At 48.6% G+C, this 12,604-nt stretch overlaps 1 protein-coding gene across 1 annotated transcript in view; it reads left to right on the top strand.

The window, feature by feature from the left end:
• The window catches only part of LOC137332273 (arylsulfatase I-like), a 36,338-nt gene extending 25,744 nt beyond the window's left edge, over nucleotides 1–10,594 (top strand). The window contains exon 2 of the mRNA XM_067995979.1: nucleotides 5,400–10,594. Coding sequence (XP_067852080.1) covers nucleotides 5,400–6,801 — 1,402 coding nt within the window. The 3' untranslated portion in view covers nucleotides 6,802–10,594. The remainder of the gene's footprint in view (nucleotides 1–5,399) is intronic.
• Nucleotides 10,595–12,604: the final 2,010 nt, after the last annotated feature.

The raw sequence follows: 12,604 nt of genomic DNA, 5'->3' as shown, positions 1-12,604 counted from the left end.
CGGAGTATCTCGTATTAAATACTTTGAATTTCATTCTTCAGGAATTGTTTACCTTTCATCCCGAGCTGGTGAGCTGAAACCATAGAGGCTTTGTTAACTCTGCTTCCCATCACAATGCAAACTATGCGCAGAAGCCGCTTGGAAGGCCTGTAGTTTGTTTGAGAAAGGGTTCTGACCGGGACCCTCATTGACTGCATCAGAAATCGAGCAGAAAACCAGACGCAGAGCAGCTTTTAAAACTAAATTAGTCTTCGAGCGGCTGGGACAGGGCTCTGGTTATAAAGGATTGTAGAGGCACTGGAGAAGGTGCAAAAAAAAAAAGATTTACTAGGATGATACCAGAACCGAGAGGTTATAACTATCGGGAAAGATTGATCAGGCTGGGGCTCTTTTCTCTAGAAAAGAGAAGGCTGAGGGGTGACCTGATAGAGGTCTTTAAAACTATGAAAGGGTTTGATAGGATAGATATAGAGAAGATGTTTCCTCTTGTGGGGGAGACCAGAACTCGGGGCCATAAATACAAGATAGTCACTAATAAATCCAATAGGGAATTCAGGAGAAACTTCTTTACCCAGAGAGTGGTGAGAATGTGGAACTCGTACCACAAGGAGTAGTTGAGGCAAAGATCAGTTGGGCCAAATGGCCTGTTTCTGTGCTGTAAAAGTCTACGTACATCTCTGGTTATAGACTCACCCGTCACAAATGGTGGAAGGTTTGTCTTTTATTTTAAACTGAGAAATCCAGATGAAGCTTCAATGTTCATCAACTCAGGTTGAAACGAGCAGGGGGTCTATTCTGACTTTAGATCGGCCGCCCGTTCCTGGGGTGATGTGACCCCACCCCCCCCCCCCTCCTTGAGATATTGGGGTTCCCAGGCATCGTTTAAAGACCTCTATCAGGTCACCCCTCAGCCTTCTCTTTTCTAGAGAAAAGAGCCCCAGCCTGTTCAGCCTTTCCTGATGGTTGTAACCTCCCATTTCTGGTGTCAGCCTTGTGAATCTTTTCATTGGACCTTCTACTCCAAGACCCACAAAAATAATTTGAGGCTTAACTTTTTTTTGGGGGGGCCTATTCTCTTCCATCGCGCTGGACGAACAGGCGGTGAAATTCCTCCCGCCATCAATTTCAGCTGAGACAGGACAGGTCATGTCTGTAGAACTGCAAACCCGTCTGCCTCTATCTACCCTGTCCCATCCTTTCACAGGTTTATCTACCGCATCACCTCGTAACCTGCATTGTTCCATCAAAAAAACGTTTGCAAACCTTTCTTCGTGTTTGTATTTCCTCACACCAGGCAGCATCCTGGTGAACCTGTGCTGTGCTCTCTCTAAAGCCTCAAATCCTCCCTGCAGCGTGGAGCCCAAAACGGCACACTGTGCTCTAACTGAGGTCTTGTAAAGAGTTGAAACCGGGCTCAATTCCCACCTCCGTGTGTTCAATTCCCCTCGTGGTAAATCGTGGAATTCCATTAGCTCATTGACTTACAATCTTGAAAATGGCAATTCGAGCTGATCTTGCGGTCTACATGCTGTGCGCTTCTTGCTTTAAGGGAGTCCCGCTGGATGGGAGGGCGAGCTAGAGGCCGACCTGTATCACTGTAATCCTGATTCTCCGAGCCAAGCTCCCATTGAGCGAGACTCTGAAGGGAAAGAACTTTCACCACCTCGGGACGTCCCATTGCACTTTACAGCCAATGAAGTACTTTTTGAAGTGTAGTCACTGTTGTGATGTAGGAAATGCAGCAGCCAATTTGTGCACAGCAAGATCCCACAAACAGCAATGTGATAACAACCGGATAATCTGTTTTTTTTTTAAGTGATGTTGGTTGAGGGATAAATATTGGCCCAGGACACCAGGGAGAACTCCCCTGCTCTTCTTCGAAAAATAGTGGCTGTGGGATCTTTTACGTCCATCCGAGAGGGCAGACGGGGCCTCGGGTCAACGTCTCATCCGAAAGACGGCACCTCCGACAGTGCAGCGCTCCCTCAGTACCGGCACTGGGAATGTCAGCCTGGATTATGTGCTCGAATACTGTGGAGCGGGGACTTGTACCCACGACCTCCTGACTCAGGGGTGAGAGTGCAGCCCACTGAGTTACAGCTGACAAAAAAAGAAAGAATGGTTTTGCATTAATTTTGCGCTGTCCACGACCTCAGGACGACGCAAAACTCTGCTCGGGGAAGTGTTGCTAAAGCAGCGTGTGATTCTACCATATCAATCATAGAATCGTACAGCAGAGAAGGAGGCCATTCGGCCCATTATATGTCGGCTCTTTGAAAGAGCTGTCCAATTAGTCCCCCCCTCTTCCCCCCGCTCTACCCCCATAGCCCTGCAAATTTTTCATTTTTCAGTATATGAGCAGCGGGCAATTTTACTTAAAAAGTAATCCCATGTTTTACCAACATAATCACTGCACATTGTTGTGTGGGTTATGAATGTTGATTAAACCAGACGGTTCATGACTCGGGTCTGCTGGGAACTGACCCGAGAGACCTCGATAATGATCCGAGGAGCTGCGGAGATTTTAATCTCTGACTGGGTTAGATTCAATCTTGGTTCCTGCAGGTAATGTCATGGCTGCTGAATAGAGCTACTGACACTGAGATCTGCTTAACTATCAACGTGCCTGTGAATAGAGGGCAGTCCCTTGGCTCGATTTCAGGTTATTTCAGGGGAAAGCACATCTTTACAGCCCAGCATTAACATGGAAGGGTACAGCAGTGCGGTGGTTATGTTACTGGACTAGTAATCCAGAGAAGGTAAATTCAAATCCCACCATGGCACTTTGAGAATTTGAATTAAAAAAAAATCTGGAAATGAAAAGTTGGCTATCAATAAAAGTGACTGTGAAGCTGTCGGATTGTCGTTAAAAACCCAACTGGTTCACTAATGTCCATTTAGGGAAGGAAACCTGCCGTCCTTACCCGGCCTGGGCCTATAGGTGACTCCAGTCCCCACACCAATGTGGTTGACTCTTAACCGCCCTCTGAAGTGGGCCTAGGAAACCCCTCGGTTGTATCAAACTGCGAGGGATTTGAGAAAGCCCACCACCACCTTCTCAGGGCAACTAGGGATGGGCAATAAATGCCGGCCTTTGCCCAGCGATGCCCACATTCCGAGAATGGGAGAAAAGGTGAGACTTCCAGAGAGCAGGAAGTTAGAGTCGTGAAAGAGTGCAGGAGGGTGAGAGAGTCTGGAGCAGGGTGGAATGAGGCTGTGGAGCGATTTGAAAATAATGATGAGCAGCAAAGTCAGGAGTGATGGACTTAGTGTTGGGTTCAGGCATCTGCATTTGGGACAAGCTTGAGTTCATGGAGTTTCTCTTCTGCCGTGATACTGCCACTCCCCCCGCCCCAGTCTGTATCCTCCTTCTCTCCTCTTCAAGGCTCTGTAGCAGCTGCAGACCGCCCAACCTTCTCACAGATTTACGTTAAAGAAACGTAAATTGGTTATCGTCACCTCAGGTTCAATAATAAAAAATGAGACAGAAGGAGGCCATTCAGCCCGTCGAGCCCGTGCCGGCTCTTTGTAAAAGCAATCCAGTTTGTCCCATTCCCCCCCTCTTTGCCTGTAGCCCTGCAAATATTTTCCCTTCAAGTATTTATCCAATTCCTGTTTGAAAGCCACGATTGAATCTGCTTCCACCGCCCTTTCAGGCAGCACATTCCAGATCATAACCACTCGCTGCGTAAAAAGATTTTTCCTCATGTCGCCTTTGGTTCTTTTGCCAATCGCCTTAAATCTGTGTCCTCTGGTTCTCGACCCTTCCACCAATGGGAACAGTTTCTCTTTATTTACTTTTTCTAAACCCTTCATGAGTTTGAACACTTCTATCAAATCTCCCCTTAACCGTCTCTGTTCTAAGGAGAACAATCCCAGCTTCTCCAGTCTATCCACGTAACTGAAGTCCCTCATCCCTGGAACCATTCTAGTAAATCTCTTCTGCACCCTCTCTAAGGCCTTCACATCCTTCCCAAACTGCGGTGCCCAGAATTGGACACAATACTCCAGTTGTGGCCGAACCAGTGTTTTATAAAGGTTCAACAAAGCTTCCTTGCTTTTGTACTCTATGCCTCTATTTATAAAGCCCAGGATCCCGTATGCTTTTTTAACTGCTTTCTCAACTTGCCCTGCCACCTTCAAAGATTTGTGTACATATACCCCCAGATCTCTCTGTTCCTGCACCCCTTTTAGAATTGTACCATTTAGTTTATATTGCCTCTCCTCGTTCTTCCTGCCAAAATGTCTCACTTCACACTTCTCTGCGTTAAATTTCATCTGCCACGTGTCTGCCCTTTCCACCAGCCTGTCTATATCCTCTTGAAGTCTATCACTATCCTCCTCACTGTTCACTACACTTCCAAGTTTTGTGTCATCTGCAAATTTTGAAATTGTGCCCTGTACACCCAAGTCCAAGTCATTAATATATATCAAGAAAAGCCGTGGTCCCAGCACCGACCCCTGGGGAACACCACTGTACACCTCCCTCCAGTCCGAAAAACAACCGTTCACCACCACTCTCTGTTTCCAGTACCAGAGAAGCGTTCGTATGATTTTACTTTTAAATTTCCCCCCTTCAATTCTCCCATCTTCTCACAAACATAAATACAGATTAACCAGGCCATTCGGCCCATCTAGCTCATCCCTCCGTAGACACCTACGATCCTATCACAGTATCGACTTGAATGACTCCCTTCCCCGATCCAGAACTCATTCCAGCTATTGGTCATTCGGAGACAAGCAGGGGCCAATGTTAATCCCTCAACCAATAACTGCTGCTTAATCTTGCTGCTGTTTGTGGCATTTAGCCATGTTTTTAAAAATTCATTCTCGGGATGTGGGTGTCGCTGGCAATTGCCCCTTGAGAAGGTGGTGGTGAGCCGCCTTCTTGAACCGCTGCAGTCCGTGTGGTGAAGGTTCTCCCACAGTGCTGTTAGGAAGGGAGTTCCAGGATTTTGACCCAGCGACGATGAAGGAACGGCGATATATTTCCAAGTCGGGATGGTGTGTGACCTAGAAGGGAACTTGGAGGTGGTGGTGTTCCCATGTACCTGCTGCCCTTGTCCTTCTAGGTGGTAGAGGTCGTGGGTTTGGGAGGTGCTGTCGAAGAAGCCTTGGCGAGTTGCTGCAGTGCATCCTGTGGATGGTACACACTGCAGCCACAGTGTGCCGGTGGTGGAGGGAGTGAATGTTTAGGGTGGTGGATGGTGTGCTGATCAAGTGGGCTGACCTGTCCTGGATGGTGTTGAGATGTGAAAACTGGTTGCCTCTGAATCGACTGGTGCTACATTTCCAAGTGACTCGTTGTTGTGACAAGGCAACTGTACGAATTGTATATTTATCTCCTTCACTTCCCCGCGGTTCAGTAATGGATTGTGTGTTTTTCTGCTTTTCTCCAGGTACCAGATACACACCGGCCTCCAGCACTCCATCATTCGGCCCAGGCAGCCCAACTGCCTGCCCCTGGATCAGGTGACCCTGCCCCAGAAGCTGCAGGAAGCCGGATACTCGACCCACATGATTGGGAAATGGCACTTGGGCTTCTACAAGAAAGAGTGCCTGCCCACCAGGCGAGGCTTCGACACGTTTTTTGGCACGCTGACCGGCAGCACGGACTACTACACCTACGACAACTGCGACGGGCCGGGGGTCTGCGGCTTCGACCTGCACGATGGGGAGAACGTGGCCTGGGAGTACAGCGGGAAGTACTCCACCTCCCTCTACGCCCAGAAAGTGAGCAAGGTGCTGGCCTCACACAGCCCGAAGGAGCCCCTGTTCATCTACGTGGCCTTCCAGGCCGTTCACACCCCTCTGCAGTCCCCGAAGGAATACATCTACCAGTACAGGTCCTTTGGCAACGTGGCGCGGAGGAAGTATGCGGCCATGGTGACCTGCATGGACGAAGCCATCAAGAACATCACGCTGGCCCTCAAGAAATACGGGTATTACAACAACAGCGTCTTAATCTTCTCCACCGATAACGGGGGGCAGCCTTTCTCGGGGGGCAGCAACTGGCCCCTCCGAGGCCGCAAGGGGACCTACTGGGAAGGGGGCATCAGGGGGATTGGGTTCGTCCACAGCCCCTTGATTAAGAAGAAGAGGCGGGTGAGCAAATCCTTGGTGCACATCACTGACTGGTACCCCACCCTGGTGTCGCTGGCACGGGGGAACGTGACAGAGACCCCCCCGCTCGACGGGTACGACCTGTGGTCGACGATCAGCGAGGGGAAGAAGTCGCCGCGGACTGAGATCCTGCACAACATCGACCCCCTGTACAACCACGCCAAGTACGGCTCCTGGGAAGAGGGCCACAGGCTCTGGAACACGGCCATCCAGGCTGCGATCAGGGTGGGCGATTGGAAGCTGCTGACCGGAGACCCGGGGTACAGCGACTGGATCCCGCCGCAGACCCTGCCCAACTTCCCCGGCAGCTGGTGGAACCTGGAGAGGCAGCGGGCGGGCCACAGGAGGTCGGTGTGGCTGTTCAACATCACCGGTGACCCGTACGAGCGAGACGAGGTGTCGGGCAAGCACCCAGGGGTGGTCAAGAGGCTGCTGGCCCGCTTGGCCTATTACGACGAGACCTCCATCCCGGTGCGATACCCGGCCGAGGACCCCCGGGCTAATCCAGAACTCAACGGGGGGGCCTGGGGTCCCTGGGCGAGCGAGGATGACGAGGACCCGAGAGGGAAGGGGACAGTGAAGAGCAAGAGCAAGAGCAGGAAGAAATCCTGCAAGATCTGCAAGCTGAAATCGTTCTTTAAGAAACTGAACACACGGATAATGTCCAACAGGATATAGCGAATGAGGATTGCGGGGAAAAAACACCCCAAAGACAAATGGGGTTATTCAATAATTGACTCAACTGCAAGAGTTATCTGCTGTGTATACTTCTGTGTAAGATAGACGTTCAACTCATTGTTTGGGGGTTCAAAGGTCGGGGGTGGGTTTTTTGTGACTCCATGGGGTTACTGGTGGTGTGGCTCACTCTGGGGTACGTACTCACCTGCTCCTGGATAATCTGGACTCTTCAATGCTGCTCGTCCCCCACTAACCTCTCTCAGGCCCTCGTCACCTGATACTAAAAGGGTTAAATTATCAGGACTGGTTGCACAGACTGGGCTTGTATTCCCTCGAATATAGAAGATTAAGGGGGTGATCTAATTGAAGTGTTTAAGATGATTAAAGGATTTGATAGGGTAGATAGAGAGAAACTATTTCCTCCGGTGGGGGGAGTCCAGAACAAGGGGGCAGAACCTTAAAATTAGAGCTCGGCCGTTCAGGGGTGATGTCAGGAAACACTTCTTCACACAAAGGGGAGTGGAAATCTGGAACTCTCTCCCCCAAAAAGGCTGTTGAGGCTGGGGGTCAATTGAAAATTTCAAAACTGAGATTGATAGATTTTTGTTAGGTAAGGGTTACGTGACCAAGGCGGGTAGATGGAGTTAAGATACAGATCAGCCATGACCTAATTGAATGGCGAAATGGACTCGAGGGGCTGAATGGCCTACTCCAGTTCCTATGTTCCCTCTGCCAGGCTCCAGTGTTCCTCTTTCTCTGGCTTCCACTCTCACCTTGGGTCACTTGGGTGGGAAAACCAGGTGGTGCACTGGGTTAGACAGTGACCTTTGACTTCTAGGACCTGGGTTCAAATATAGCTAAGGGAGTGGATGAAAGTCTCTTCTATCGCCTGGGTGTGAGGGTCCCATGTGATGTGGGTCAGTGCTCTCTCAGTCTGTTCCCAGACCAATCTCTCATAGCACATCACTGTCCATAACTTGGTAGTCTCACTTAGAGAGTTTGTACCATGCTTGAGAATACTCTGTATCTAACCCGTACCTGTCCTGGGAGTGTTTGATGGGACAGTGTAAAGGGAGCTTTACTCTGTATCTAACCCATGCTGTACCTGCCCTGGGAGTGTTTGATGGGACAGTGTAGAGGGAGCTTTACTCTGTATCTAACCCGTGCTGTGCCTGCCCTGGGAGTGTTTAATGGGACAGTGTAGAGGGAGCTTTACTCTGTATCTAACCCATGCTGTGCCTGCCCTGGGAGTGTTTAATGGGACAATGTGGAGGGAGCTTTACTCTGTATCTAACCCATGCTGTGCCTGCCCTGGGAGTGTTTGATGGGACAGTGTAGAGGGAGCTTTACTCTGTATCTAACCCATGCTGTGCCTGCCCTGGGAGTGTTTGATGGGACAGTGTAGAGGGAGCTTTACTCTGTATCTAACCCATGCTGTGCCTGCCCTGGGAGTGTTTAATGGGACAATGTGGAGGGAGCTTTACTCTGTATCCAGTGCACCTGATGGGAATATTTGATGTTGAGATTGGATGTCATTGCTCAAGTCTTACATTTCTCACCTTGATGAACATATACGAATGTAAAATGGCTCCTGTTACATACAGGGGTAAATAAAGCACCCAATCTGGGTGGGGACTTCTCTCTATATTTATGAGTCTTTGTCAAGATTGACATCAAAACAGCAATTTAACCTCATCCGATTTTCTCAATCGGGATGACTTGCACAAAAGTACATTTTATATTTGGCCGATTTGGTTCTGAAACATAGCGGAAACAAGTTGAGTTTCTGCAGGTCTAGTTTGGTTTATTTTGGTTTGGTCAAAGACCTGATCGGTGTGAATGTAGTTTCTCCCGTTCTACCCAGTGGTAGCACTGGACTCCCAGAGCTGTGTTTATTGGTCACCATGAGTCAAAATCGGGCGAATTCAAACACAGTTGAATGAACATTTTATTTTAACTGCGGTGAAAACAGAAAATGCCAGAAAGTCATTGCTTCAGTGAATCAAGAGATTCAACAAGGAAGGGGTTTCATAAACACCAGCTTGGCTTAACTGGTAGCACTGTCACAATAACAACAACAACCACTTGCATTTATATAGCACCTTTAATGTTGTAAAATGTCCCAAAGCGTTTCACAGAAGCGTAATCAGACAAAAATTGACACCCAGCCAAAGGATGAGACATTAGTACAGAGGTGGGTAGGTTTTAAGGAACGTCCTAAAGGAGGAGAGAGAGGCGGAGAGGTTTAGGGAGGGAATTCCAGAGCTTAGGGCACAGGCAGCTGGAGGCACGGCCGCCAATGGTGGGGCGAGGGGAGTAGGTGATGCACTGGAGGCTGGTGTTGGAGGAGCGCAGAGATCTCGGAGGGCTGTAGGGCTGGAGGAGGTTGCAGGGATAGGGAGGGGCGAGGCCATGGAAGGATTTGAACACGAGGACGTTAATTTTAAAATCGAGGCGTTGCTGGACTGGCAATCAATGTAAGCCAGAGTGCGTGGGGGTGAAGGGTGAACAGTACTTGATGCGAGTTAGGATACAAACGTCACGTCAGAAGGTTGTGAGCTCGAGGCCCATTCCAGGTCTTGAGCGCAGAATCTAGGCTAACACTTTAGTGCAGCACCAATGGAGTGCTGCATTGTTGACGGTGCCATCTTTCAGGTGAGACATGAAAACGAGGCCCTGTCTGTTTGTTCAGGTGGATGTTAAGGATCGCATTGTACGAATGAAAGAAGAACAGGGATTTCTCCTGGAGTCCTGGCTCACATGTCTCCCTTAACTGACACCAACAAATCAAATTCTTCATATCACTGGGTGCAAAATGGCTACCATGTTTGCTCATTCATCAACAGGTCTTGTACTCCATAAAACAACTCATTGGGGCCAATTTTAATTTCAGGTGCCCAATAGGCAGTTGACGAGTGGGGGAGGGTTTCTGCTCCTGACCCCACAAAAAATAAAAGTTTAAAAAATATGTTGTTTTTTTTGAGTGGCCTCCACTGGTCCCTTTATTTCTTTATCTGCAAATAAAAATCTGGTCTCAGTAAAAGTGACCATGAAGCTGTCGGATTGTCGTAAAAACCCAACCGGTTCACTAATGTCCTTTTAGGGAAGGAAACCTGCCGTCCTTACCCGGTCTGAGCCTATAGGTGACTCCAGTCCCCACACCAACCTGGTCGATTCTGAAGTGGCCCAGCAAAGCCCTCGGCATCAACCCGCTACTTGTGGTCCAAGAAGAAGGCCCACCACCACCTTCTCAGGGCAACTAGGGGATGGGCAATAAAGACCGGCCTCGCCAACAACGCCCACATCCTGAGAACGAATAAAATAAAAGACCTAGAGACTTGTTTGCTTGTTTTAACTTGGGTTTTTATGTGATTGGGGTGCGGTGAAAAAAACCATTCATCCAGCTGACATCCCACACTCACCTGACGAAAGAGAAAGCCTCCGAAAGCTTGTGATTTTCAAATAAAACAGTTGGACTATAACCTGGTGTTGTAAGGTTCCTTACATTTGTCCACCCCAGTCCATCACCGGCATCTCCACATCACTGTTTATATGCGACAGTGTTTAGTTTGTCAGCGAAAGTGGTTGTATTTAAAGGGACAGCACCCCTGATAGAAATGTAATTATTCCAATGGTTGACACATCAAAGTAAATCCCAAAGTTCATTGGCGTGTTCCAGTTTTTTGTTTGGTTCTGTGAAATTTCTGGGACTATCAATGAAGAGATAGTCAAAAGGTTTTTAGTAATGTTTGTTGACTTGTCAGTCACTCTCATCAACTGTGTGTAAAATAAACTGAACCAATGATAAGACTGGGATTTGTGATCCTAATTCTTTATACCAAGATTTTTTTTTCTCCCTCCTTTTCTCCTTCACCACTTGCCTGGATGAGTGCAGCTCCAACAACACTCAAGAAGCTTGACACCATCCAGGACAGATCAGCCCGCTTGATTGGCACCCCATCCACCACCCTAAACATTCACTCCCTCTACCACCGGCGCTCAGTGGCCGCAGTGTGTACCATCCACAGGATGCACTGCAGCAACTCGCCAAGGCTTCTTCGACAGCACCTCCCAAACCCGCGACCCCCACCACCTAGAAGGACAAGAGCAGCAGGTGCATGGGAACAACACCGCCTCCAAGTTTCCCACTTCACACACCATCCCGACTTGGAAATATATATCGCTCGTTCCTTCATCGTTGCTGGGTCAAAATCCTGGAAGTATTTACTTAATACCATCATGGAAGCTCCATCACCCCAAGGTCACCCCAAGCAGAAAGGCCGCACCAGCATGGTTAACTCTGAAGTGAGTCCAGCAAGCCACCCCGTTGATTCAATCCACTTGTAATTCAAGAAGAAGGCAGCTCACCACCACCTTCTCAGGGCAACCAGGAACGGGCAGTAAATGCCGGCCTTGCCAGCGACGCCCACACACCGAGACTGAATTTTAAAAGGACTTTATAAATCACTAACAGATCTCTCTGTTCCAATTTTTGATCTGCTGCAGATATCGCGCTCGTGCTCAGTGCCAAGAAGCTCTCCCATTAGTGAGTCCTGTCCTCACTCCCAATGTACTGAAGTGTGATCTTGTATCCACAACATCTGGTAATGAATCAATGCCCGGGGTCAAACAGAACACCCTTGTTACTGTTCTTTGCCGACTGGAAATATCACAAGCCCACCCCACCCCACCCTCTGTATCCTCCTAACTCTCTCGATAGTAGAAAAATAACCACTTGATTGGACTGTGCACCTTAGGCTATAAGCAGTAGATCAGGTTTATTAATAGCTAGTGGACAGGTCCAAAAAGTAATTCAACAGGCCAAAGGAATGTTGGCCTTTATCTCAAAGGGGCTGGAATACAAAGGGGAGGAAGAGATGCTACAGCTGTACAGAGTTCTGGTCAGACGCCATCTGGAGATACTGCGTTCAGTTCTGGGCACCGCACCTCAGGAGGGATAGATTGGCTTTGAAGGGGGTGCAGTGCAGATTCACCAGAATGATACCGGGGCTAAAAGGGTTAAATTACAAGGACAGGTTGCACAGACTGGGCTTGTATTCCCTCGAGTATAGAAGATTAAGGGGTGATCAAATCGAGGTGTTTGAGGTGATTAAAGGATTTGATAGGGTCGACGGAGAGAAACTATTTCCTCTGGTGGGGGGAGTCCAGAACAAGGGGGCAGAACCTTAAAATTAGAGCCAAGCCGTTCAGGGGTGATGTCAGGAAGCACTTCCTCACACAAAGGGGAGTGGGAATCTGGAACTCTCTCCCCCAAAAAGTTATTAAGGCTGGGGGTCAATTGAAAATTTCAAAACGAGGTTGATAGATTGTTGTTAGGGTTACTGAAATAAGACGGGTAAATGGAGTTGAGGAAAGATCAACCACGGTCTAATTGAATGGCGGAGCAGGCCCGAGGGGCTGAATGGCCTCCTCCTGATCCCGATGTTACTAAAATAATAAAGGACTCGATGCTTTTGCTAACTCTCCTAATAAAGCTGTGGATCGGCATCTGTTAAAAGTGAGGTCGAATCCCTCATGGAGCCTCAGCAGACAGCTCTTGACAGGAAGAGCTGCTGGACTGTCAGAAAGCTTGCCAATTATATTTCTTCGGGTGCACGCAAAGCTGTCAATCAACCCCTTCCTCTAGTGAAACATCACATGGTATCTTTCCCAGTTACATAGCACTGTCAATCACAGCAAGGTCAAGAGACATAAGGGGCTTCCCAGAACCTGACTCTAACCCTTCAGCCACTGTGGGAGGATGATGAGATTACATGGTTCCTACAGTTATCATAGAATGATG

The sequence above is a fragment of the Heptranchias perlo genome, chromosome 14 (assembly GCF_035084215.1).
Source record: "Heptranchias perlo isolate sHepPer1 chromosome 14, sHepPer1.hap1, whole genome shotgun sequence".
Lineage (NCBI taxonomy): Eukaryota > Metazoa > Chordata > Chondrichthyes > Hexanchiformes > Hexanchidae > Heptranchias > Heptranchias perlo.
This window is presented reverse-complemented; position numbering and strand designations above follow the sequence as displayed.